General features: G+C 42.0%; 1 protein-coding gene across 2 annotated transcripts in view; it reads left to right on the top strand.

Annotated features, from left to right (window-relative positions):
- Positions 1-26,847, top strand: part of LOC144828316 (uromodulin-like) — a 597,246-nt gene that overhangs the window by 510,317 nt on the left and 60,082 nt on the right. For both annotated transcript variants that reach the window (XM_078686406.1, XM_078686405.1), the window contains exon 8: positions 14,367-14,609. In XM_078686406.1, the coding sequence (XP_078542532.1) occupies positions 14,367-14,609 (243 nt within the window). The remainder of the gene's footprint in view (positions 1-14,366; positions 14,610-26,847) is intronic.

Below are 26,847 nucleotides of genomic sequence, written 5' to 3'. Positions count from 1 at the left end.
GATCCAATCCAGTTGTTGCATTTTCATCCCTGATAACGCACCGACAGTGTACCAGGCCATCTCTAAACTACACGAAATATCTGGTTCCCTTCACGTGGAAAAAGGAGATTGGTCCTTGCTAGGGTGGTTCTGGGGCCTGATCACTGCCTGGGGATGGAAAACACTGATCTTCATTGGGATGATCTTAGCGCTTCTGTTTATGTTCTGCCTGTGTGTACAGTGCGCTCCTGCACTCTGTGGCCTCTGTGCTACTTCATGTGTACGGAAGCCTGTATTAAAGGACGGACTGAGCAACAGAATGATGCTACAGCATCATCTCCACGAATTCCTTCATACAGATTTAGACTCAGATTAACATGAGTTATTGCCTTAGATAAGGGCAAAAGGAGGGTCTGTGGTTCTGAAAATCTGGACCCTGTTGTTTTCCCGATATCGAGGTCCAATACCCGTGTCACAAAATATCAACGTACCATGGCGAATTTGGTGTCGACGAACCGATAATGCTTAGGACATCATTCCTATGCATTTGCATCATAATTGAAGATTGCTAACACCCCTAAATCGTAGTTTCCGTCCCGACCCTTTAGACTCCATTTTGTAAACGACATCCATCTTACGTCTTGCCCTCATGATAAGTCAATTCAAGGTCGAGCTTGATCTAAAAGGACACGTCCACCTTCCCTGACTTCCCCCTGACCTGTCCCAACTGACTCCATTGCCTTTAGCCAAACCTGTTTGGGCAGCTCCTCGCCCAGTGGCCCAAAACGATAACATCAATGCATAACATTCCACAACCTATTCACTACATACAGACCAGGCTTTCTACAAACATGCACCTGTCCACGTTCCCTGTTTTATGGCCAGTTTTATGACTAGGAGGTGCCTTTCTTTATTGGTGTTTCATCGATATCTGATGGGAGTTCCGGGCCTAACCGGGTAATCTATCACGAACTGGACATCTAAAATGTGGGCTTGCTTACATGACTTCGCTCTTTGTATTATTGTAGAAATATGTGTATAGCCATATCATAAACTCAGGAATTCTTGCTTGCAGCTATTATTTTTGTATATAAGGAGACGGCTGGTTCTGTAAAAACGAACAGTCTCCTGAGAACACACGATCCGCGTTTGTCGTGCTTCTAGGACACATGTTACTTGGTAGCTGCCAATAAAACTTGATCTCTGACTGTGACTAGAAGACTCCGTGTTTCTGTGGTCCGGAACAAGGGAGAACTCAGAGGTCTTTGGGTGTTATCCCCTGGCACCAACGGGTCCCTAAAAACCCGTTACCTCACCCTTCCCTAGATGGTATCCAGCTAGAGAGAGTAGCTGTCTTTGACTACCTGGGTATCAAGCTGACGGAAACTTTTGGATGGGGCCGCAGCAAGAAAAGGCAGGTTTAAGGCTAGCACAGATGGCCGGGGGAATAGTAAAACTATTCTGGAACTCATCATCTAGACAACCAGGTCTGCTGACTGAGATTTACAAAGTTCAAATCAGGAGCGCTACAATGTATGGGGCTGAACTCTGGGGTCATCTTCCAGCAGGTGGACTGGTTAAATCAGAGAACAAGTTATGAGGCAGCTCTTGGGTCTACCGCTAAGCACCCCTCTCATCCACTTACGTATGGACCTTGGGATCAGACCCATAGAGGAGGAGATTGGACTGCGCCCCCTGACTTTTTGGTGTAGACTATGAGTGACCCCCGAACTAGCAACCTACCAGTCTGAACTCAAAGTGATTTTGGGGCTCCCAATGGGGAGGAAAACTATCCTGGTTTGTACACATAAAAGAACTGTGCTTTAGACTAGGTCGGCCAAACCTATGGACCCATCCTGAGGTAGTGTCCCTGACATTATCGCTGTTTGAACTAGTCACAGATTATAGACTGCCCAGATTTGCCGAAACCCACGGGAGTACACAATTAGGCCATCTAACCTCTGATTTCCTCAATTTTAAAGATCAGTATTTATTTGAGGCCTTCCTTGATGTTGTTCACCCTTTCATGGCTAGGAAACTTTATATTCAGTGGGCTGCCTGCACGTCCAGGCATTTCCAAGCAGATGGTTAAAAGCTTCTCCTATTGGATGTCCTTATTGTAAAAAGAGTCAGCCATTCATGTTTTCTTCTTTTGTCCAGGCTTTGGTGCACCTATGAGGTATTGGCTCCTACCATTATGTAGGAACTTGGGGTACATGCAGTGCCTGGAGGCCTTTAGAGTTTTGAGAACTGACACTCATCCTTCGATTGTTTTTACTGTGTCCCGCTTTCTCAACTCCATGTGGCACAGGCGCCACACATTTTTAAACTCCCCCCGCACTTAATAAATGTCCCCATTTTATCTCCTACTTTTTTGACATTGTTAACTTATGAAATCACTGTTTTTACCCTTCTTAAATTTTAATATCTTTTTTTCAACTGCCATGAAATTTGATTAACTCATTTGTACTTGGCTATATTTGGAAATGTTCATTGATGCTTTTACTGCCCTGTGATGTATGTAGTTTACCCTTTGCTTTTATGGTCCATAATGATCAAAATAAAGTTTGTAAATGGAAAATGGAATGGCTACTCAATGTCCTTTAATATGGAAAATACTCGCCATATGAAGCTATGCCTTCCTAACTCCTAACACCTTCACAGACCGGGACCTATTTTGTGACGCAAAGCACCCTCTTCTTTTTAAACAGCAGGAGAGTAAGGGTTTTCAGGTCACTCATTTACCCCTATCAATTATTAAACAACAACATATTAGTGACTCAAAGGTGCTATAATAAAAATTCACCAAAGCAACCAAGACGCTCAACCAAAATAGGAAACAAAGGAGAAGAAAAAGTGAACCAATGATGAGCTGAACAAGAAGAAAACCTTATTTCTTAGACGAACCCTCACTCACCAGCCTAGTGGTGACATGCTTCATCATAGGGTTCCCACTGGGGGAACTAAATGCCCCCCCGTGTGCTACAACGCCTGATTTACAGCGGAGCTGGTTTTTGTAATGAGATAGTGTATTGTGCTCAAGTGAGGTGAATGTGATAATTTTTAAAGATAACAGCTGTACCCTAAATAATTTATTAGATGGTCAGCTGGTATCATTAAAAACCTGTGAACAGGACACTCAGAGGTCTAGGTATTTGAACCACTGTATTCTTAAGAAGTGTAGGTCGACATGTTTCAGCTGTTAATTGCTCTGTTTAGCTCAGCTTTCTTCAGGACCAAAAATGTTTATCCTTGGTGGTCCACGCGCGCAAAGGCGTGTCCTATCCGTAAGGATATTTATGTGAAAAGAAAAAGACTCACGGTGTTATCATTAGGCAGAACAATGACCAAAATTCAGATTTCTTCTTTTTACTCATTTTCACCAAAAGATGAGAAAGGTATCTACTTTACAGCACCTTGTTCGCATCACTGTGGTCATTTATACTGCCACCTAAAATGCAATATCATGGCCATTCGCACAATGTCCCTTATCAATAGGGAATTTTGGGCTGCGGATGCGCAATGAATAGGTTGCAGGCGGGGAGCCGTTACAAACCAAGTAAGTGGGACGCTTTGATGGCGGGAGGTCTGGCACTTCACTAATGGTTATTCCAGCTATTTGGCAGTGCTCTCATTGTGACAATTCTGTTGCCTCTTAGATTGGGAGTAAAGTGAAGAATAACCCCCTTCCCAAGCCCATGGTGCATGCACGATGAACTCATGCTGTGAGTGAGCCTTGATTTTCCATACAGTTTTTAAATTGGATGTATGATTAAAAGTCTTCTTCTGCCTACACTTCTTAAGGATACAGTGGTTCAAATAACTAGACCTCTGAGTGTCCTGTTCACAGGTTTTTAATGATACCAGCTGACCATCTAATAAAATTATTTAGGGTACAGCTGTTATCTTTTAAAATGTTCCCATTCACTTTACTTGAGCACAATACACTATCTCATTACAAAAAGCGTTTTAGCACACTGGGGGGGGGGGGGCATTTGGTTCCCCCAGTGGGAACCCTATGATGAAGCATGTCACCACTAGGCTGGTGAGTGAGGGTTCTTTTAAGAAATAATAAGGTTTTCTTCTTGTTCAGCACATCATTGGTTAACGTTTTCTTCTCCTTTGTTTTCCTGTTTTGGTTGAGCGTCTTGGTTGCTTTGGTGAATTTTCATTATAGCACCTTTGAGTCACTCTTATGTTGTTGTTTAACAAAGCACCCTCTTCACACCAGTCCAGTTAGTTTACATATCATCACCTGCGCCACTCCTACGGAGCATGGCACTACCTTTTTGTCTGGTCCTATAGCTAATAAGAGGACAGTTATATGGCTGCAGATCACATGACCTCCGTACTTTCCTGTTTACACATGTGGCCCCCTGTAGATGCTACCACTGAGGTCTACTTTACTTACACCACCTTCCCTCTCATATACTTAGTTAAAACCTACTCAAAAATGGCACTGATTTCTTAATCTTCTGAATTGCACACATGACTTACATAGTGAAACCCAGTCTAAGATGGTGCTTCCCCTTTACCCCTTTGACGCGCACATGTGACACCAGCATCATGTCCAGGGCGCACACAGACACACCCACGCTTGCTTGACATAGCACAAATACAGTGGGAGCTGCAATGCACATCTTACCGAGGCAGCGAGAGGTCCGATACGTTGACAGACCTGCAGATCCTATGATCACTGTAGATATAGACCTTTCCCCACTCCATGGCCCTCGCGGACAGTCACACCCTACTCTGTACGCATTGCAGCACCTAACACTATGATTTCTTGCATAGATGTCGAGGATTTCCTCCGCTCATGGGACACTATTCTCCCTTTGATATGGTATACATACACCAACAACCACATTTGAGCACGGTGACCTGAGGTCTTGCCATCAATGGTTTACCATGAATTGTTTTACTCTTACAACACAGCGTTACTCTACAAAATACCAACCGATTTACTAGTACATCTGGTCCTTGACCCTGATCTTTGGCTAAACGTTAGGCATTGTGTATGTCTGTTTATGTCAGTATATAGACATCATGTCATGGTTTTAAGTGAGAATATTCCATGTATATATGTTTGTTTGTCCACCTGAGCGTCACCATTACACTATATATTGATTGCTCAACACCTGAATAACATGCTGGACAATCACAGAAGTTGGTTAATACCACTAGCACAAGGTCGAACAATGGGGGACCTCCTATTTCTAACTAAACCCTGCTCCAATGGTTGTATATGCTATTATATTTATCTCTTTGTTTTGTCTCTTTTGTCGTTCCACATTCTTCTTCTTTAACTAATGGCACCTCATCTAACTGAGAGGCCACTATACTACACTAGCACTCGCTGCACTTTTACATTGGTCCTGGAGAATGGCAAGGGATCTCCTCCTGAGACCACTCACTGCCTGAAACATGTTGACCTTCAACATGCCCATTATAGGTATGACACTTGACTAGCTACCAAGGGCCATTGCCACCCTCAAGCAGCACAACCTCAGTTGTTTTTTACTGATGACAGAGGAGCTATTTCTTATTAAATTTACTAGCCACCCCTCGAGCCATCTTCTAACTTCACACAAGGACATCACTGCCACTCGGACCCTCATACACCCTTATGATAAAATGTCCCTTCAGGGGACCCAGAGGGCATTGCAGCACCGGCTCGACGAGGAGCATTGCCCAGTGATGAAACATGACACCCTTCAGCGTGTGTGAGGGCACCAAGACAAGGACACACTTTCCTCAGACACTATAATTTGAGAACGACTCCAGCCTCCCACTCTGTACTCTACTTCTCGCTTAGGGGAACTTTGACTCCCATGTGCCCTGCTTCAAAAGTGGCCTCCTGAGGAGAAGAGCGGGTTGAACAGTGGTCTCTTCCCCTAAAGGAGAGGTAGACAAAAGAGCTTGCATTCTAAGATCAATTTCCGTTTTTTAACCATGAGTCAAAACCCTTCCCAGTCTCTCAGCCTCCCATAGGACATATTTTTTCAAATTCCACAATCCATGTTGGAGTGAAAGTTAGGAGTAAAAAATAAACACACCACACATTAATCGTGATCGTCATTCTTCAACATCTGCCCCCACAGGCTGGGTATTTATCTCCTGGGTAGTGGTATAAAACAGGGAGGTGAAAATACCAAAAGACAATTCAGGGGAAAAACATTAGGCCGTCCTAATACATTGAATGAAAATAAATCTAGACATTTGGTGTTAGTAGCTAAAAATACCCAATGTGAAGCAGGATTTTGTTCAGGATTTTTCTCACAGAGCAGAAAAAATGAACTGCCCAACTATCACTGGTTGGTCATGATAGGGGACACTTCAGTATGTGGCTGCCAGTAAATTCACATTGGGACCTTAGGTCCCCCATGCAGCTGAAGCACTTAAAAACACCTACTCTCTCTCTTAACATGAGAGGTGTTTGTGTGCTGCCCTGGCCACAAGCTGTCTTGCCAGTGCCTGACAGATCCCAAAGGATGTCTGGGCGCCCCTCTTGGTTTTGCACTTGTACTTGTGTCACAAATCTGTGCCAATATCCTGCACCATGGTGAAGGGGAAATCCATAGCCATCCCTAGTAAGGAGCAACCTCTAAACAGCCCAATTACTAACTTCCTAACTACTGCTATGGGGTTATTAACTTAGAGATTTTGAAGAAAAAAACTGTACATTAGCAAAAGAGCAGCACCTGAAGCCTCTAGCAATAATTCCAATCTTGATCCTGCTGTCCCACCTTGCTTCCCACAGCTGACTTTCAATTGGAGGGAGGAGGGCCATTGCATCTTTTCCAAAGGCACCACTTTCCATGGAAAGAGCAGAGGGTACAAACCTGAGTTTAGATTCACCCTTTTTACCCCCTCCCTCACCGACCAAAAACAAAAAGGACTCTGTGTGCATTCTGAAGGTGGTGGGGAAAGTAACTACAAATACAACTGTATTACCTGCCAAATCGATTTGGTGGGGGAATGGTGAAGAATACGGGTTAGACACTAATTCATGAGAAATTGCATAGTTTGGATGGATTATTATTTAAATTTATGGACCTGATCGCCTGGGCGCTTTTGAAGATAGTATTTCAGGCTTTAATGCGTGTGTACATTCTCACAAGGGGGCTCCACCTTGCCTCTAAAAGGGACCAGTTAACTTCTGTTCTGTCCATTAGACCTGTAATCACACTTAGTAACCTTTCTCCTGCAAACCCAGGTTTTGTTCCAACTGCTATTCCTGCGAGCCCCCTGGGTATCTCATTGTGTAATAAACATTCCTCACCAACCATTGGATAGCCTTTAACACTCCATCTACCACCAGAATATACACCATATGTTGTAGTTCTTAAAGGTGCCCTATTGCTTAGACCCCACAAATCAGGGATTCAAGAGCAATTAGCCAAAAAAGTAGATCATTGTCTGAAGGGTTATATCAGTTTTGGTAGCCAGATTAGTATGGTTCAGGGAGAACCATGGATTGTAAACAGTCGGAAGTCTGATAGCAATGCTTGTGTTGTAGTTAGTGATTACGTTAAATTTAGTCTTGCCTTCCCTACTAAATTCAGCACAGATGAATTTTTATTTGCCTGCTGAAAGTGGTTGAGCGTAGTAAACAATCCAAATAATACTTACAATGTAGCCATGCTTAAAAGACCACAGACTCCGAATTTCAGTTAATGGATTTTATTACAAGGCGAAAAATAATTGAATATAAACGCACCTTAAAATTAGAGTATATAGAGACATGAAAATCAATACAGAGCCAAGTCTACGAAGATAATTCATTCTGCATAAAAGGCATAATGTGATGAACTTCAAAATTAAAATACAACACAGAATTGAAGCTGAGTCAAAGTACTTTTTTATGAGGAAGGAAAACAAAAGTTAGCTTTCCCTACACTGCTCTCGCTAAGGGTCCTGCCTATTTCCCTTATATCATACCCCAAAGGTGTCAGCACGTGTTGACTTCCTAAGAAGTACTCACGTCAAATGGGTCTGATAACTTAAGGCTATGTAGCTCGCTCTAAGATGCTCCTTCTCTTCCAAAAATGAAAGAAGTCCCCCTACTCTGTCTCTGCGCATCATAAAAAAAGACAATATTCTGCCCATCATACGTCACGTTAGTCTATTTAATTGCAACATTTCAGTACTTTTTCACAGGAGCCTTGTTGTTCAGCTCCTTCTGCAGTGGCCTTGATTCCCAGCCCGGCCAGACACGAAAGGCATCCTCCCTTTTCATCTTCTTGTTTTCTTCAAAGACATTCCGGGTATCTCCTTAAATCCAAGAATAACGAGGTCAAATTCCTGCACCTGTCTTCGCATACAAAAAGGATTCATTTATTTATTTCTTGAGCAACCAAGGAGAATCAAAACTAACAACAACCTGCAGTTGGGCCTACAATGCAGGCAACTTAAACGACACGCAGTTACATTATATGAATATAATGCCATCCTGCACATTATGTATACAGAAATTATAATTGTCTCTAACACATGTAAAATCCTGCTTGAATGTGTACACAACATTTCAATACTTAAATAGTGTGAATAAATGCATCTTAATAAGAATAAAACGCTGCAAACGATAAAATATATGTGAGTGCGTTTGAACCAAGAGTATAATGCACCCATACCATTGCTGTAAGTGCTCTATCATTAGCATTAAGAATTCTGGTGTGGTACCTCATATTGTGAATAAAATATCTTCAGCTTTACTAGGTCCTAGTAGGCTTGAGGCAGAACCTTTGGTTACTGTTATAGGCCTGCAGCTCATTTCTTCTTCTGCCTGATATAGTTACCCTAGTCAGGGGTCTTCTCAACTAATCTGCTCAGTCCTGGGTACTGATAGATATACCGTATTGGCTCAGGACATTGCTGTTTTTCTACTTACTGGTAACTTACCATCTGTGTCTCCAATCTCTTCTAATCACTTGGAGTATTCTATATTCTAATCTATCTACTCACAGGTTAGTGGCTTCTATAGATTCTCTAAACTGCTTCAAGTGTGAGAGTATTGACCACTGCCCACCCCTATTACCAACCTCTAGCCACGCCTCACAAACACGTTCTTGTATTGCTCATTACCAGAACTCCAGTAGGCCCCCAAAGATTGCTTGATTCCTTTTACAAAAAAAAAAAGATTGCTTGATCATTTTACAAAATTTATGTCAGATTTAGATCTTTCAATTAACCACAGTAAGACCCTCATTATGACCTATAGAGCTAGTAAATCGAGAGATTAGGCCTTTTTCTTGAATAGTACAAAGATGAAATTGGTATGTAGGTTTCTCCATTTGGGTTTTTTATTTGATGCTTATAATTCGAAAGCACAGGGACGCATTAGGAGCTCTGAGTTTGCAAGGAGTATTGAGACCGTTTTTAGGTCTCGCCTACGCAGTGCGCAAGTGCTGCATAGGAGACCTTTAGTGATCGATTCTGTTTTGGCCCCAAAAACGTGCACGTGTTGGATTGATTTCAATGGCAACGCGTGCACGTTTGGCGATTCCCTTGCGGGAGTGAGCCTTGAAACCATATGGTTACTGCTCTCTCCCGCAAGGGAAACAGGCGCAGGCCCCCTCCTCTCTCCCCTCCCCCTGCTGCCAGCCTGAGGCGCCCCACCTTGTCTTTCTTGGATCCATTTCACAGGGAAGCAACTAAATGAAAGAAGGAAAGAGGTTGTGAACCATTTCTTCAAGTCAGTAACCTCTAAAAAACACAGATTGCCCAGGAAAGCATGAATTTCATTTAGATGACGATGAAGAGAAGGCATGCCCTCAACCATATGGTCTGCCAGTGGTAACAACCTGGGCGTCATGGTCAGGACAGGACAAGCATCTGAAGCATCCAACTGTAGCTTGGACATTGCATGTGGTCTAGAAAAATATTGAAGAGGCACAAATAGATGCACAATGACAATCTGTGATGGACTGACGTCATTAGATCCACCTGCATCTCACAACGTTATTGCACAGTTATTATAATCTACTTCCAGCCACACATACTGGATTGTGTGCAGTACTGAATAGATAATTTAGATAAATCCTATGAAACCTACAATCAGGTCCAAACTCTTGCTTCTATTATACCTTCTGCTTTTGCATAACACAGCGCCTTCGACGGACCAGCAGCCCCTCTTATGCCACCCTCCCAGCGCCTTGGGGGGGAAGGGTGATTAGTCATGCTTTAGAAACCATTGATTGATTGACAGCATTTTTCGTTTTCTTGACCTGGTGGTACAGAATAAGTGTGTGGGTTTGGTGACTGCTGTGTGCAAGCAGGAATTGCAGAAGAATATTCAGTGCTTCAAGCAAAATAGCATGTTGCCATCTTCAGCGATTCCTACACAAAAAAATGTTAATTTAAAGAATGATCAGTCTATGACGTCCTACCTTGCCTTCTGGAAGCACTTACCCTAATCATAATGTTTCCTAAAGGAGAGATCTAGAAACATGGTTTGGGGAGCAATGGAGGGGTATTAGAGGAGGGAATGGGGGTTACAGTAGAAGTCGGTGTTTCCGTACCGAGATTTCTCACCAATCCATCTTTGTGTATTTAGTGTCAGCTGCTGTAGGTTTTCCCAAAAATGAGGGTTATGAAGAGGGCGTGGTTTCGCAATGGTAATGGGGGCGTGGTTTCGGACTTGCATCCTTTCACTATTCTCAAAAGTCCCTATAGAACATTTGTATCCAATGTTAATTCCGTTAACGGAGCTTCCTTTTAAAAAATACGTCATTTTCGGACACTCACAAGGGGGTTTCTCAGTGCCATTTCTTGGGATTGCAAGGCAAACAATAGTAAAAATCCCTTCAGTACCAGCTGGCAACAACTTCCCAGCACTCAGAAGTTCTTTAATAAATTCTAAATCTGCTAAATAAAAACAAGACACAATTATGAGGAAGAATACCTTGAAATATAAAATTGCGCGTTCCCTGTGTGTGCTTCTAATCATTTTCCTTCTCTGCCCTTCCTGAACGTCCACAAAAGCAAGCAGAGCCTTTTCTGAAAGCCTTTGTTAGCCGTCTTGGGACAAAGTTTTGAAAAGAAGAAGTAGGGGAATGGAATATTATTTATTTTTAATAAATGAAGTAGGGGCACGCCGTGACCTTCCGATCCCGCCCACTTTGACCACTGTTCAAGACTGATCAAGACGAATGGTCAGACTGGCTCATCGCCTCTGCTCACACCTGCCCTTGAAATTCAAGCATGAGCCACCTCCTGTCCTAGAAGGAGTAATCCAGGGTCAGCCTCTAGCTAGCACTTTGAGCAGTTGTCAAAGTGGCCCTACTTCTTTTATTGAAAAGATTCCATTCCCCCACTTTTTCTTTTCAAAACTGTGTCCCAGGATGGCAGAAATAGCAAAGGCATTCAGATAATGCTCAGCTTGCTTTCGCGGATGCTCGGGGACGAGCAGTGAAGGAAAAGGACTCTTCCTTGCTGCCCAGAGAACTTTTCTGTGCTGGCAGCTGCCCCCCGCTTCCTATTATTCCCTTTCTTTCTGTCTTGCTCCTCACTTACTGAAAACCGTGACTTGAAGAAATGGTTCACAACCTCTCTTTCCTTCTTTCATTTAGTGATGGAGAGAAATGAAAGGTTTCAAATATGAAAAATAAACACATAACTAAATAAAGCAAGCCAGAGTGGTGGTTGCAAAGTGGCCAGATTGGTTTTTATTCACATCTAAACACATCAGCCTCACTTTACAGACTTAGCAGTGAAGCGCTACTTTTGTTTTCTCCTCTTTCTTTGAACAGAATTGTTGTCCCCAGGTGGGAAAGTGCACCATTCCTGGATGTATTGCAATAACTGGTTCATGGGTGGTTTGGAATACAAAATGGGTACCATGGCTCTGTGTTTATGGATGTAAAGCAAGCCTTGCAAGATCAAGGGGCGATTTTCCAAAATTCAAGATGCATCTGGTCTGAACAAGTAGGATGAAAATACATCAACTCAGACTTCTTTTTCACTTTCCATATCTACTGTTAAACCTTCTGATGTAGATATTGTGGGGCTTGCATAAGACTTGTGTTACCTGATGTTATAACTAATCAGTATTTAGATAAAAATGACACTTTAACAAGCTCTGCAAAAGATAACGGCATGCTGATAATGGACCAAAGGTAGACAGGCTAACTTATTTAAACAAGCATTGGCATAGACAATAGGTCTCGCCTTTGGGACCTTATAAGTGTTTAGCCATGCAACAGTTGATGTTGTTGCACTAAGCATATTGTGCTGCATAACTAAATACTCATAAGGTCCTAAAAGCGAGACCTATTGGCTATGCCAATGCTTGTTGGCTTTGCCTCCAAGTTGGGGATCAAACCGCTAAATGAGTTGATGGCAGTGCACACAGCTAAAAGTTCCCCCATTGCAACTTACAGTGCCAGACTCTGGGGAGAGCAGGAATACCCTGACTTGTAGGCATTGGAAAACATATTTTTGAGGCGGATACTTGCTGTGCTTAGAATTACCTCGAGCTATGTTTCCCTCACTGAATAGGGGCTAGGCTGTATTACCAATAGCATTTGCCTGCAACCATTGCTTCTCTGGGTTTCCATACGGACAAAGCATGAAGCTGGTTTCAATAGGATGGTCCTGTTACATTGCCTCAAATTCAACAAAGCCCTTTATAGTTCTTGATTGTCTAACAAATAGAACCTATGCCACAGTTTTGACATGGCTGAGCTGTTTAGCAAGCCACGCATGTCAGGGCTCACTTTTATGGTTTATTTAAATATGTGAGAGACAGCCGCGCAATTCCAGAATTTGACTGTCAGGAATTATCTACAAATTCAACCTCCATCTGGAATAGCACCATATATAACTTGTGTTGCAAACCTATAGCACAGATATTTCCTAATACACTTTAAACTTCAGCCTATACATTAACTGGTTGCGTCCCAACCCCAGGTCAATATTCTGATAAGCTTACACTATGTCAGTGTGGTGATTGTCCACCAAAGTGTACAATAAGTGTACAATTCATGTTATGTGATTTTGCTAATTTTATACAGCATCAAGAAAGCTGTTGCTGCCCCCTACTCTGAAGTATGCTGGCCTTAGACAGAGCAGATCGGCGTTGATTTTCTTACAGTCACTTTCCTCTATATCCGCTCACCTGGCTAAGCCAAATGTATTCAAATATCGATAAAGTTGTGAGGATAGCTGTTATAATGAGTGGATTTCAAGTTCTTGTATGGTCTTTTATCATCAACATTACATTATTGGTATGCTGAACATTGAATGTGTCTGGTCCTGCTATACAGTGTTTGGCATTGCACAATCTCTTATTTCTGCATTTTATATTTGTATTGTTTTGACATGTTTTTATGATGAGACCGATTACTGTGTTGAGTAATGTTAGTAATTTAGCATTTTCTCATCATGATGAATATTTTTACCATTTACATCTATTTTTATGATGTATTTGTTCACTGGGGTCTTAAAAATATGCTGCTGTACTATGCTTTTCTTTTATCTTGTTTCTTTTAGGGTTATGTTTTATTCAAATAAATATATTTTAATGATAGGATAATGCAGGGTTTTTGGGTTCTTAACACCTTCAGCGCGGCACGAATTTTCGCGCTGTGCTGAAAGATCTCAAAAACGGGCGTGGTTGTGACGGAACTGTTCCGTCTTAAGCACAGCCCAACCGGCGCTCATGACGGAACCGCTCCATCATGAGCGTCGAAGGGGTTAAAGATTTGGAGGTGTTGTATGCTTGTTGTACTATTTGCACTGCAACACCACTTCATGTTTTTTATTTGAAGTTGACCTTCTTAGCCAAATATACTGCTATTTTTTTATTTTGTATAATTTGTTTAAAATAAAATCTGAAAATCTTGCAGTTAGATAATGTTTCTTTTTATGTATTGGGCTAGGAAATATAAAAAATTATCTTTAAATGGTGTGTTTTCCTGGATCTTGCACATGCTCATAGAGATCCTGACATTCATGAATATCAGAAGGCATCTCATGGTGAAGAACTACTCTTTTAATATAGTGATAAGTGCTGTTCGTACCAAGCAATCGCTTACCACCAAGGACATATAAGAGCGCCATTCAAAACTGTCCTGTGATCCAGCCCTATGTTTCATAAATGCCATTGGGCATGATACAGTTCTTTAATTCCTCAGATGTATAACTTTACATTCCCTTCTGTTAACATCAGCACCAAAACCTTTCTAGAAATGTCTGTATCACCCTCTGCATCAGGCGCGTCATCTGGAGTCGCGTAAGGTGTTCTCAAGCCTCTTTCCTGAACACTAAACCAAAATAACATTCTGGGTTTATTAATCAACAATTCAATTAGATAAATCATACATTTCTTTATGGAATTTGAGCCCACTCTCTTCTATGTACCCTAAAATGTATTTTTTTATATGCAGCAACGTTACTGGACCATCGGAGGATGGCTCTGGGTCAATTACTGCCACCATGGCCGCCTTCAAGTCTAATTCCTTCAATGATCCAGTCTTAGAAAACGACACCCTGACAGTGGGCACACCGGTCTACATTGGTATTTCAACTACATTCCCTGATGGAGACACATTTACCCTAAGGGCAGAGCGGTGTGTTGCTGCCCCCAGCATCAACCTGGGTGATCTCAGCGTTGAACTAATATCAGGCGGGTAAGTGACCATTTCTGAATACGGATCTACCTGTCTCCTCCTACAATAACATAGTCGCTCCCTATGCCCAGTGGAATGTGAGCACTTCAATATGATCACAATGCAATTAATCGACAACCCTGAGTATCAGCAGAACATGTTATTGATAAATAAAAAAGAGAAAGAAATGTTGAATAAAAATAGTAGAAATCAAATGACAGTAAAATGAAGGTAAATACATTTATGCAAATATTCATTAACAACCTATGCGTTTCTTGGGTGGAATGGGAATAGACACGAGTACGTTAATATTGTATTATGTGCATGACGGCGACTCGCATGACACAGCGCCCACTTCTTAAATGATAGTGGTGAATCAATTCTTCATGGGAAATAATGGAGTAGATTTTCAATCTTATTTAATTGCAATTCCTTAAGGAAACACCATGCATGACCTCACAGACATAGAAAGATATAAAGTGTATGTAAGCCTGCCTAAACCAACTGAAAATTGTGGGGGGTGAAACCAGAAAGATGGTTTTCAACTCACATATAGGAAATTGGAGGAACATTTTGGAGATGTATATCCTGGGAGACCTATTTTCTTTGAACTTTGAAAGAAAAAATTAAAAGGTTTCTCCATATGTTGCAGAGTTAAGACAGGTATCTAATACTTGGGAGTGTGTGAATTTATGTGACACACTAATGCATGATTAGTATGAAGCACAAACAAACCCAGAATACAGGAGCACCTTTGAGTTGATAACCCTAACCTCAGGGATGTCACAGACATACTATAAGGTATAACACACACTGCATCGGGTGTAATGGAGGTGCAGCCTCCCACTGAATATTCTGCTTGTGGCAGAAAAGATCAGGCAAAGCTGCCAACATCTTGAGATGTGTCAGGAAACAAATCAAAAGCTGACAGTCACAATGCCAAGTTAACATATTTTGGATGTGTTAACAGTGGGCATTTAGAAGATATGCTTCTTCCCCATTTACAATTATTGGCAAGAGTGTTTTGCCCAACAGGGAGAATCACTAATCTGAATTACTAGAGATTGACCTTGCAGGGTTTTAGGTTTTTATTAATTAAATGGAAGAAGCCAGGGTAAGATTTACTGTATGATTAAATATTGTGTCCAGAGTTACCTGAAGTCTATTTTGGTAGAGTCACAAAGGCTCCCTATTATTATTACCTGTATTGATTGTATAAAATGATGTTTAAACTGCTTCTTTAGAAACCTGTTTACTGTTATGATCTATGTCATCTAACTAGCTCCAACAAAGTTTTATTGATTGATTGATTCATTGACCCTGCAGGGTAAAACAGGGACCCAATCCCATCGGAGAGAATGATAATTGTGCAAATTCCCTTTAGAAGGTATTTGGGATGTAAACAAAACCTGTTGTGCACAAAGTTTGCCCCACACCTAGCCTCGTGGGGAAACATTCAGAAGGAGTATTAGAACGAATAGCAGGATAAGGGGTTATAGAACCCATTCTGGTCTCCGGATGGCTTGCATCTGTAGTAGTGGCTAAAAAACTAGAATGTAGGGTAACATTTATTTATGTAGATTTACATGACCTAAATGCTGGATTGTCACCCTATACCCAAACATAATGACCTTCTTAGGATGGGGGGTGATGCTGGCTGTTTTTTTATCAATTCATGGTTCAGTCTGTACATATCAGCATGTTGATCTCCACCCAGTTCCCAGACATCTTACCCCTCAGTTGTTACACCTCTGGGGGCATACAGATTTCACTGAATACCATTTGGGTTGGCTGTGGTTGACATCACCCTAAAATACACCACACAGTGCTTATTGGGAGATCTTCTCTATATTATATTCTTTCAGGATTATATTCTTACATATTTGATATTCTGATCTACAGACTTGATATTGCTGAACACATTAACAAAGAGAAAGGTGCCAATTCACTTGAAGGCTCAGACCATTCCATTGTGAAAATTGGTGTGAGATCAGTTAACTACCTAGGAAATATGATTATCTAAGAAGGCATTACACCTAAACAGGACCTTATCTTGGCAGTCAAAGCAGCTCCTTGTTCCACTGATAAAGATCAGCTTACAACATTTTTAGGCCATGTTGAGTTCTGATGAAAAACATCCCTGATACTATTCATCGGCTGAGAGTGATGCCCCTACTTTTGGATGCTTGATATTCATAGAAATACAATGCTCACAACTGATGCTAATTCTAAAGGACTAGGTGCCATACAAACACAGAATCTAGGCAGGAAAGAATGTATAGGTGCTTCTGCATCAATGGCAGTCAAGTGATCGTAAAACACCTATTCGAATGAGAGGCCTATTCCTGGGCTATTAGACAATCCAGTTTTTTTGGGGGGGTATGCAGTTTGCCATCCCTTCTGATTACAAACTCCTTATCCATGCATTTGCCCATAAAGCGTCAGATTGTTCCACTCCTACAACAGGCAAATGTTAGATGTTTATAACTTTGTTATAGACTATATATCTGCTGTAATACATGCAGTTCCACTGTTAATAATGCTTAGCTCTCTAGGTTTTTGCTACTGAGGAGAGGAGCCGGATGAAGATGTGATTCTGAATCCTGAGTGGGAAAGATGCCTAGCTGATGGAGAGACTTTAGTAAAAGTAAAAGCCTTTAGGAGGGCAGCTCTAAGAATATTTGAGCAATTCCATGAATATGAGTGTATTTGCTTCTGGATTGTGAATAAATCAATACCAGCAAAAGGGAAACAAAAGCCAAAACATGTATTGACACGTATTACATTAATTTATTGCTTCTTCTGGGCTTACAAATAACATCCATGGCGTTCTGAAGTCAGTTATTGATCGAGGTGCTGATAAACAGTTTCACCACATACCAAGCCGTGGGCATTATAGCTCCATTCAATCGATTCTGGTTGTGTCTTGTAGCATTGCACAATTCAACCTGCCAGAACCGATTGCACTGAGTTATCATGCTCACGGCTACATATTATGACTCAGATTTACACAACTCCATGCAATGTAGCGCAGCACCCAAAGTTGCTGTGCCGAATTGCATGATAGAGAGAGAGAAGTGAACCTTTACCAACCTAGTTCTCTTCCAGGGGATCCTCATCAATAGTCATAAGCATTAGAATATTCCCGCCCATGTGCGGGACCCCGGAAACACTATATTATATGTGCCCCACATATATATATATACACTCATATATAATATATATACATACATATATATATCTGCAAAGAGAGAGTACTCCTAATAGAAATGAGGGGTGGGGGGCAGCAATCAAAGCAGATCAGTGTGCATAAACACGAAAAAAAAAATTCTTACCACGTACTTGACATTCGACAGCTTATGATATTTGCTATTAAAAAACCATTGAAATTCACTGAAAAAACCATAGGTTATAGACCATATATAGTTAGGAATTAGCATTTACAAAACCTTGAAAATTCACTGAAAAAACCATAGGTTATAGACCATATATAGTTAGGAATTAGCATTTACAAAACCTTGAAAATTCACTGAAAAAACCATAGGTTATAGACCATATATAGTTAGGAATTAGCATTTAAAAAACCTTATTTTACTCACACAAAACCATTGAAATTCCATATATAGTTAGTTGCACTAACTATATATCGCGCACCCGCAATCCACTGCTGATGATGTCACATATTACATCATTCATGACATGGTCAGTGACATCACTGATGACATCACTGATGACATCTCAAATGACATCACTGATGACATCACTGATGACATCATCCAGTGACTGTGTGTTTCTGTAAAGTTTAAATATGTTTTACATATTGAAGAATGAGTAGATGTAGAAGTGTCTGGATGAAGGATTTAGTAGGTGCGTGACTGACTGTATGAGTGAGTGATTAAATGTGTCTCACTGAGTGCATGGGTTAGTGACTAAACTGTCTTAATTTGTGCATCATTATGTCTGTTGTTCTGTAAACTGCTGCATGTGTTGATCAGTAGCTATATGAGTAACTATATGGGTTATTGATTGATTGCCCAAGTATTTGTATGGGAGACTGAGTGTGTGTGTGGCTGGCTGGGAGGTGTGTGACTCTGTGCAGATCAATGTGTACTTGTATCAATGATTGTATAAGAGAGTAATTATGTGTTAGTATATGTTTCAAAATGTAAGGTGCTCTATGTTTAACTGTATAGATTAGAAAATGGAAGTGTGATTGATTCTTTACAGGACTGACTAGGTGTGTGAGTAACTCCATGGATGAGTGACAGAGTGTGAGAGTCTGTATAGGTGTATGAGTGCATATGATAGTGTTGTAAAGATGAGTGATTGTATGTATGAATGATTGTATGGGTAAATGAGTGAATGTGTGTGTAAACATAGGAATCACTGAGTGCGTATGTAGTAACTAGTATTGGTGTGTCAATGGTTTCAAAAATTATACTCTGTATTTAACACTGGGTGTAACAGAGGTTATATTAAAGTGTGAGGAGATGCATTGTATTGTCACATGAATGATATCATCAGTGATGTGGTCATTGATGTCAAATGAGATGTCATCAGTGATGTCATCAGTGATGTCATTTGAGATGTCATCAGTGATGTCATCAGTGATGTCACTGACCATGTCATGAATGATGTAATATGTGACATCATCAGCAGTGGATTGCGGGTGCGCGATATATAGTTAGTGCAACTAACTATATATGGAATTTCAATGGTTTTGTGTGAGTAAAATAAGGTTTTTTAAATGCTAATTCCTAACTATATATGGTCTATAACCTATGGTTTTTTCAGTGAATTTTCAAGGTTTTGTAAATGCTAATTCCTAACTATATATGGTCTATAACCTATGGTTTTTTCAGTGAATTTTCAAGGTTTTGTAAATGCTAATTCCTAACTATATATGGTCTATAACCTATGGTTTTTTCAGTGAATTTCAATGGTTTTTTAATAGCAAATATCATAAGCTGTCGAATGTCAAGTACGTGGTAAGAATTTTTTTTTTCGTGTTTATGCACACTGATCTGCTTTGATTGCTGCCCCCCACCCCTCATTTCTATTAGGAGTACTCTCTCTTTGCAGATAGTGAAGGGTAGTTAACGCAGCCCTTTGCCCCCTTTGTAATCCGTCGTGCCTGCTTCTCTCTCCATTTGATTGATTGTTCTCTTTGGTTCATTCTCTATTTACAAACAAGCACAGAGTCGCAATACTCTGTTTAGTCTTTGCAGATAGCGAAAAATCGTGTAAAAAAACAAAAGGAATCGAGCAAAATCAGTAGGCCACTAATGGGATCTCTTTTGACCTCGCTAAAATAGAAACATTAGGAACAACCTGTTGAAAATAGCAATGCGTATGTATATAAGCGGCGTTCATTTGTGTTCACAGTACCCCTTGTTGATTGTTTCAATCGAGCATTGAATTGTTCGAAGTTAATTCTCTTAAGGATCTTCTCTACCTGCAAACGAGGAAGAATAGGAATATTCTATCTCCCTTTGCAGATAGTGAAGGGTAGGTAACGCAAGCCTTTAACACGTCGTACCTATTTCATTCCTCATTGATTGATTGATTGTCCGAACATTGACTGTTTGGGAATTAGTTCTTTTTGGAGGTATTCCCTGTTTGCAAATAAACGTAGGAAAATCTTTGCAAGTAGTGAAAGGGTACGTAATGCGGACCGTTCTCCCCCGTTGTAATCTGTCATGCCTATCTACTCCCCACTGATTGATGCACCTTTTTCACCCGGACCATTTACTAGAGATACGTCATCTGGCCCGACCAGAGAGCACCCCTAGTGAAAAGGACATATGCAATAATAACGAAGTGATCACTGTATCCTGTTAACAGAAACTTTACCATGAAACAACCTGGAAAGAAAAAAATAGGAAAACGAAAATCAGTAGGCCACTGATGAACATGAACTTTTATTAAACAACGAACAAAGAAACGATAACATAACGTAATGATAAAACCTATTAATGTCCTAGAAACAAGAAAACGTTAAAATATGCCAGTGGTGAGAGACCAGAAAAACAGTAAGAGAAACCAAATCACCCCTCGCTGTCCCACCGCCTGCCACGCCAAAAAAATCGATAGACTAGGGAAAATGCAAGTCAGTAGAACATCCACCCCCACTCTGGAAACTTCCAAGGTGGGGCAGGGTTCCGGCTACGCCCAGCCGGGAGCAGCCCATATAAGGCAGGTCCTGCTGCCACGCCTCGGCCAGGAGATCCTAACGTAGGGTGTAGCCGAAGGAGAGGCCGAGGCCAGCGGGACCCGGCCAGGGGATTGCCTTTACAACGCTGAACAGTTGCAGGGGGGGGGGATGTCTCCTCGACCCTCCCCTCTCTCTCCCAGTCCGGCCGCGGTGGCCCTTGAGAGTTGCAGGTAGTCCCGCCACATGCTCTTCCGGTCCGACCACCAACGGTCGGGGGGCCGAGGCCGACGGGATCCGGCTGCAGCCGATAAACCAAGAAACCCGTTCATGGGGCCAGAGCCAGGGGCGTCCGGCCGACATCCACCGGAAGCCCGGCCCGAAGACGGACGGGACACTTCTTTCTTTTATAATGGCTGCGACAACACTGGGGGGGGATGTCTTGCACATGCCTCCGACCCCCCCCTCGTCCTCATCGCCTGGTCCGGCCATAACAAATCTCAAGCGAGACGCCGTGGGGTGCACTGGGAGGGAGAGACGGTGCGAACAGGCCTCTCCCGCCTCCCCAGGTGGAGGCTTCCCAGCTGCACCCTCAGCGCTCCAGGCGCCCGGAAAAGGGTTCTTCCACTGTGGCCATGCTGCAACGTCTCGCCCGGCAGGGTGGAGCCCGTCCGCTCATGTGACCCCGCGATCGCCGGTAGCTGCCGAACTCTCAAAATGGCGGTCGACCTGGCAAGAGCGGGCCCAACATAAAGAAATGGCCCGGTCACTGGTTGACTCCACCACCGTAGTCCTCCACGACCTTGAAGATTCTAGAGGAGCCGCGGGAGTCTCCGACCCCCGATGGGGAATGACTGCCATGATCGCCCGTGGAGTGACGAAACTGTATCCGCGGGACGTCGGCGCTCCCATGCTGGCGCCAGCCTCACTTTGAATTACTAGAATCCTGCAGACCTCACTTCCGGTGAAAGCACAGTGTGACCCGGTAGGAAAAATTATTGCACCCCCTCCCCTTTTTGACTGATAGTTCAAACCACCGATCCTTTCCTTTGCCCTTTTAACGGAACTTTGGACTGCCTCCCCCTCTTTTACATTTTCTAGAGAAAACAAAACATTAACCACTACATTAGCATAGCAGTTGACACCAGAACTGTTTTCAAATTGAAAACCAACAACATCTTCAACAGAATCCTTTTTGTTTCTGCTGTGACCCTGCTACAGCACAGGCATTGTCCCCAGCAGTAATTCTGCAATGCCGGTAAGAATAGCTGTGGTGCCTACTGGACTCACTCACCCCCGCGGCACCCCACGCCGTTTTTTGCTGGGCGGCAACTTACTAGACATCACTTTCGTGCCATCTAGATTTCAGCGCGTTCTGCTGCCTTGGAACTATTCGCACAACAGACCGCTACTGACAAGAATATTTCATTATTGGTGCTGTCAATTTCAATAAATCTATTGGATAATTAAAAAGAAATTGCCACGGTCTCTTCGTTGTTTAAATGTTTTTACTGTTTTTGTTTTGTTGTATATATTTATATGTTATTAAAGTTTTATATTCCTACTACTTTGTTGGAGTGCTATATATTTTTAATGTGACACATAATTGTAAAAACTTTGATGTACAAAGAGTCATTCCTGGAATCTTCCGCTTCAGGCTCGGTCCCCTCCCCAATCACAATACAGGATGGTTTTCAGATAGTAGGAACACGTGTGGTGTGACGGATCTCATCGAGTGTGGGCCTTGATCTACTATAACTCCTTTGAAGAGGGGTGATTCTTTACAGCTGGGGCCATAAACTACATCTGCAGGGCTAGCTGATAGCCTGGACAATCGGACACAGAGAAAGAGGAGTGTCAGAGGGTGCGGTAGTGAATAGGGCGAAAGGGAGGTGTCGGGCGGGCACAGAGTGTGATTCTCAGGGAAGAGCAGCGCAGATGGGGGGAGGTTTATTGCCCATGCATAAGACAGAGAGCGGTGGTGACCAGTGCCTAGGGAAGATGCTTGCGTGGGTGAGGAGCCATGCTACGAATCGACAGCGTGCAGAGAGTGGGTCTGGTCAAGACATCTAAAATGGCTGCCGTGCACGACAAAAGTGTGGCATTTCAAAAAAGGCAAGATGGCGCAGACAATGTTTTTCAACACTTCCTCATTTCCTTCGAATCGAACGTTAACAGACGTTGGGGCATATTACCAAAGTTAAGCGATATTTATCGCTAACGATGCTTACCAACCAATTTTTTACCACTAAGCATCGTCAGAAATTATCGAAGATAAACCTTACTATTATCAAGGTTTATCGCAAATGCGATAATAAACGGCCGCAATGCATGAATATCGCTAAAAACTCAGCGATATTCATGCATTACCGAGCTAATACTCTTAGCCATGTTATCCACCTCCCATTGGATAACATGGCTAAGAACTGCTCAGGGCAGGTGTTACTTTTTGGAGATATTCGCGCTTAGCGCGAATATCTCCAAAAGTTGGTAATAGGAGATAGATATCTTGCATGTTGTAATGCAAGTTATTGTGGTATATGGAACTCATACCATAATCTCTCAGGAAAGCAGAAACTGATCCTTTTGGGACCGCCTAAAAAGGCCTAGGGGGTGAGGAGTACTCTACTTTGCCCCCTTTTCACGTTCCGAACTATTTTATTTTACTCTCTTCTGTAATTACACAAAATACCAGCGATAAGATGCATCGGAGACACACAGTGAGAGAAAGGAGGCCGGAGATGAAGAAGACATGTCAAATACACATTGGAGATAATATAGTGGCAGAAGGGAAGTAAATATGAGTAAACTTACCATGTAACATAAAAATGTTGCACTCTATACTATAAGTCTCATTTTATACTACAATCACTTCGCTACAACCTCATAAATTAAAAATAAAAATGAATAATGTCTCAAACAATTTTTGATTTCTAAATATAAATTTATTCTTCAGAATTTTCTAAATTTGAAAGAACTAGTAACATGTCCTCATCAGCAATGTCCTCATTAAAAGTCTCCAATGATGATTCTTGTAACTCTATGGTCTCCAAACACTCGATAAATTCGCCATCAAGAGATTGATCAAAAAAATCATTCAAGTCATCTCCTCCTTGTGACAATATTTCATTATTGGTGCTGTCAATTTCAATCAATGTAGTGGAATCATTCAAGTCATCTCCTCGTGACAATATTTCATTATTGGTGCTCTCAATTTCAATCAATGTAGTGGAATCATTCAAGTCATCTCCTCCTTGTGACAATATTTCATTATTGGTGCTGTCCATTTCAATCAATCTAATGGAATCATACAAGCCATCTCCTCCTTGTGACAATATTTCATTATTGGTGCTCTCAATTTCAATCAATGTAGTGGAATCATTCAAGTCATCTCCTTGTGACAATATTTCATTCTTGGTGCTGTCCATTTCAATCAATCTAATGGAATCATACAAGTCATGTCCTCCTTGTGACAATATTTCATTATTGGTGCTCTCAATTTCAATCAATGTGTTGGACAATTCAAAAGAAATTGCCACGGTCTCTTCATTGTGAGCCATTTTATTTTGAAATTGCTTGCTGTAAATTGCAGAAAAAAATAATCACTTTCATTTATCGTCTTTAGTAATACATAATATAAAACTAACTTTATCAAGTATTTAGTATAACAGAAGGACTGCAAATAAATAACAGAAAACATTTTTCAAATTATCTTCAAGTGTACAACATAGTTCCCCTTACAAATTAACAACTCACCTTTTTAAAAGTAGCAGAAGTGTTAGTACTGTGTAAATCAAACACCAGAAATTCACCACCAAAAATTCCTCACAAATGTACCTCAGACAGTAGTATCACAAAATGGCTGTGGTTTCCTGTCATTTGACATATATACATAACCAATTAACTTTCATCACACACAAATACAAAACCAAAGTAACATTTTAATTGGTTCTAAATTTCAACACTTTCAAATGTGTTTTCCCCATGCAATTTTCCATAGGACATTTACATACGTCTACAGCCTGAATGGCTGAACGGAATTACACCAAACTTGGCAAAATGGTACATCAAACCTAAGAGGTCAGGAAGGATCTACTATGCCCCCTTATGGTCATTTCCCCCTTCGCTTTGGCCTCCTCTTGTCTCTCAATCCTACCGAGGGACAAGATGGCGGCCGCTACGGACTGTTTGGAATGTTGACAGACGCCGGAGAACCAATCAGCTTCGCAAAGCTCCGTAACGCGAAAAGTACGCGAAGCGGAGCGCTGTTACAGATATATATCTTTTTTTGAACGTTAATTTCTCAAAATCCACTGGAGCACATATATTGAGACCTAGCAAAGGCACATCGGGCTACCAGTCCCTAATATTTTGCCAAGTTTCGTGCAAATCCATTCAGCCGTTCGATTATTATTATTTTTTATTTTTTTTGCCCCGCGGGGCCCTTTTAAAACCTCCACATCAAACCTAGGGGGTCAGCGAGGATCTACTATGCCCCCTTATAGTTATTTCCCCCTTTGTTTTGACCTCCTCTTGTCTCTCGATCCTACCGAGAGACAAGATGGCGGCCGCTACGGACTGTTTGGAATGTTGACAGACGCCGGAGAACCAATCAGCTTCGCTTCACAAAGCTCCGTTGCGCGAAAAGTCCGCGAACCAGAGCGCTGCCCGGTCCGCTGTTACAGATATATATCTTTTTTTAAACGTTAATTTCTCAAAATCCACTGGAGCACATATATTGAGACCTACAAAAGGCACATCGGGCTACCAGTCCCTACAATTTTGCCAAGTTTCGTGCAAATCCATTCAGCCGTTCGGGCTAAAAGTGAGGCCAACCGCCCTATGGAAAACTCAATGTTAAAAACACATTTTGGGACCCCCCTTTTTTCTCGGCCCCCCCTTGACGAACCCCCCCCAAATTTTCAAGGGCTGCTCAGAAACAAAATGTGCCATTTTCCTGAAAATTTCAGCCAATTCCGTCCACAAACGCCAAAGTTATTAGACATAGAATTTTCAAAAAACCCATAGAGAAAAAATCCTAACTATATATACCTACTGGCGACCGCCAGTAGGTAATAAAAACATGCAATAGCAGCCAAATAAAGAACAGAGCTGAAATATGCTGCAAAGAATTTCCACCATACATGAGTAATAAGCATTAGAAACCTGAGAAAACAACACAAGGTTTGTTTCAGAAAGTGTTTTAATGCTCAGAAAGCAGTAGAAATTCTCATAACTCACTGGAAGCATAGAAAGCTCCCAGGCTGCATTGCAAACACACAGTCTAAAAAGACTGAAAAGCTAACCTGTAGCTGTATAGCAATAAACTGACACCGTGCCTTTAAGGCACCCATGACCCCCAGTATCCCATCATGCCTCAGGGGTGACAGTTAGGTCAGTTGTTCTTTCCGGCGCCTTCAGAGAAGGACCCTGTTTACACAGCTCCACTATTTTTCTGTTTTTTGACAGAAAAACCGTTCAATTTTACAATTTTTTTGTTCTTACTCGACATTTTAACATCTAGTCAAGTAAGATACTGTCTTTTTCAGTCAGTTTGGTGAACATTTTCTCTTGAGAATGCCTTCACTCTTTGACAAATGTCCTTCTTGTGGCAACAAGAAGGCCAAATCAGACAACCACAACGTCTGTATCCTGTGTCTGCCTGAAGATCATGATCCAGGCACCTGTCCTCATTGTGAACACCTGTCAGGAAGAACTCTAAAGGACAGGGAGAGGATTCGCATTTATGGCCTAGCTCATAGGTCATTAAGAGGAAGATCTCCGGTGAAGAAGGGCTCCAAGAAGACTCATACATCTTCCAGAAAGAAGTCTTCACACCCTTCACCTTCAGCGTCGGGCTCGGCGCTGAGAAAAGTACCACCGGTGGATCATTCATCGTCTAAACTACCGTCGACGGCGGGCTCGCCGTCGAAGAGAAGACCAGGTACGTCGACGACGTCGAAGGATCCAGTTCCATCGTCGAAATCCCCTCCGCCGGCGTCAACCGGGCGACGTCCGACGTCGAGGAAGGGAACTCCGCCGCCGTCAACCGGGCGACGGTCGGCGTCGAGATCCAAGACCCCTCCGCCGTCGTCAACCAGGCGGCGA

The sequence above is a fragment of the Lissotriton helveticus genome, chromosome 4_1 (assembly GCF_964261635.1).
Source record: "Lissotriton helveticus chromosome 4_1, aLisHel1.1, whole genome shotgun sequence".
Taxonomy (NCBI): domain Eukaryota; kingdom Metazoa; phylum Chordata; class Amphibia; order Caudata; family Salamandridae; genus Lissotriton; species Lissotriton helveticus.
Note: the sequence above shows the minus strand (reverse complement) of the source record. Positions and strands in the feature narration are given on the sequence as shown.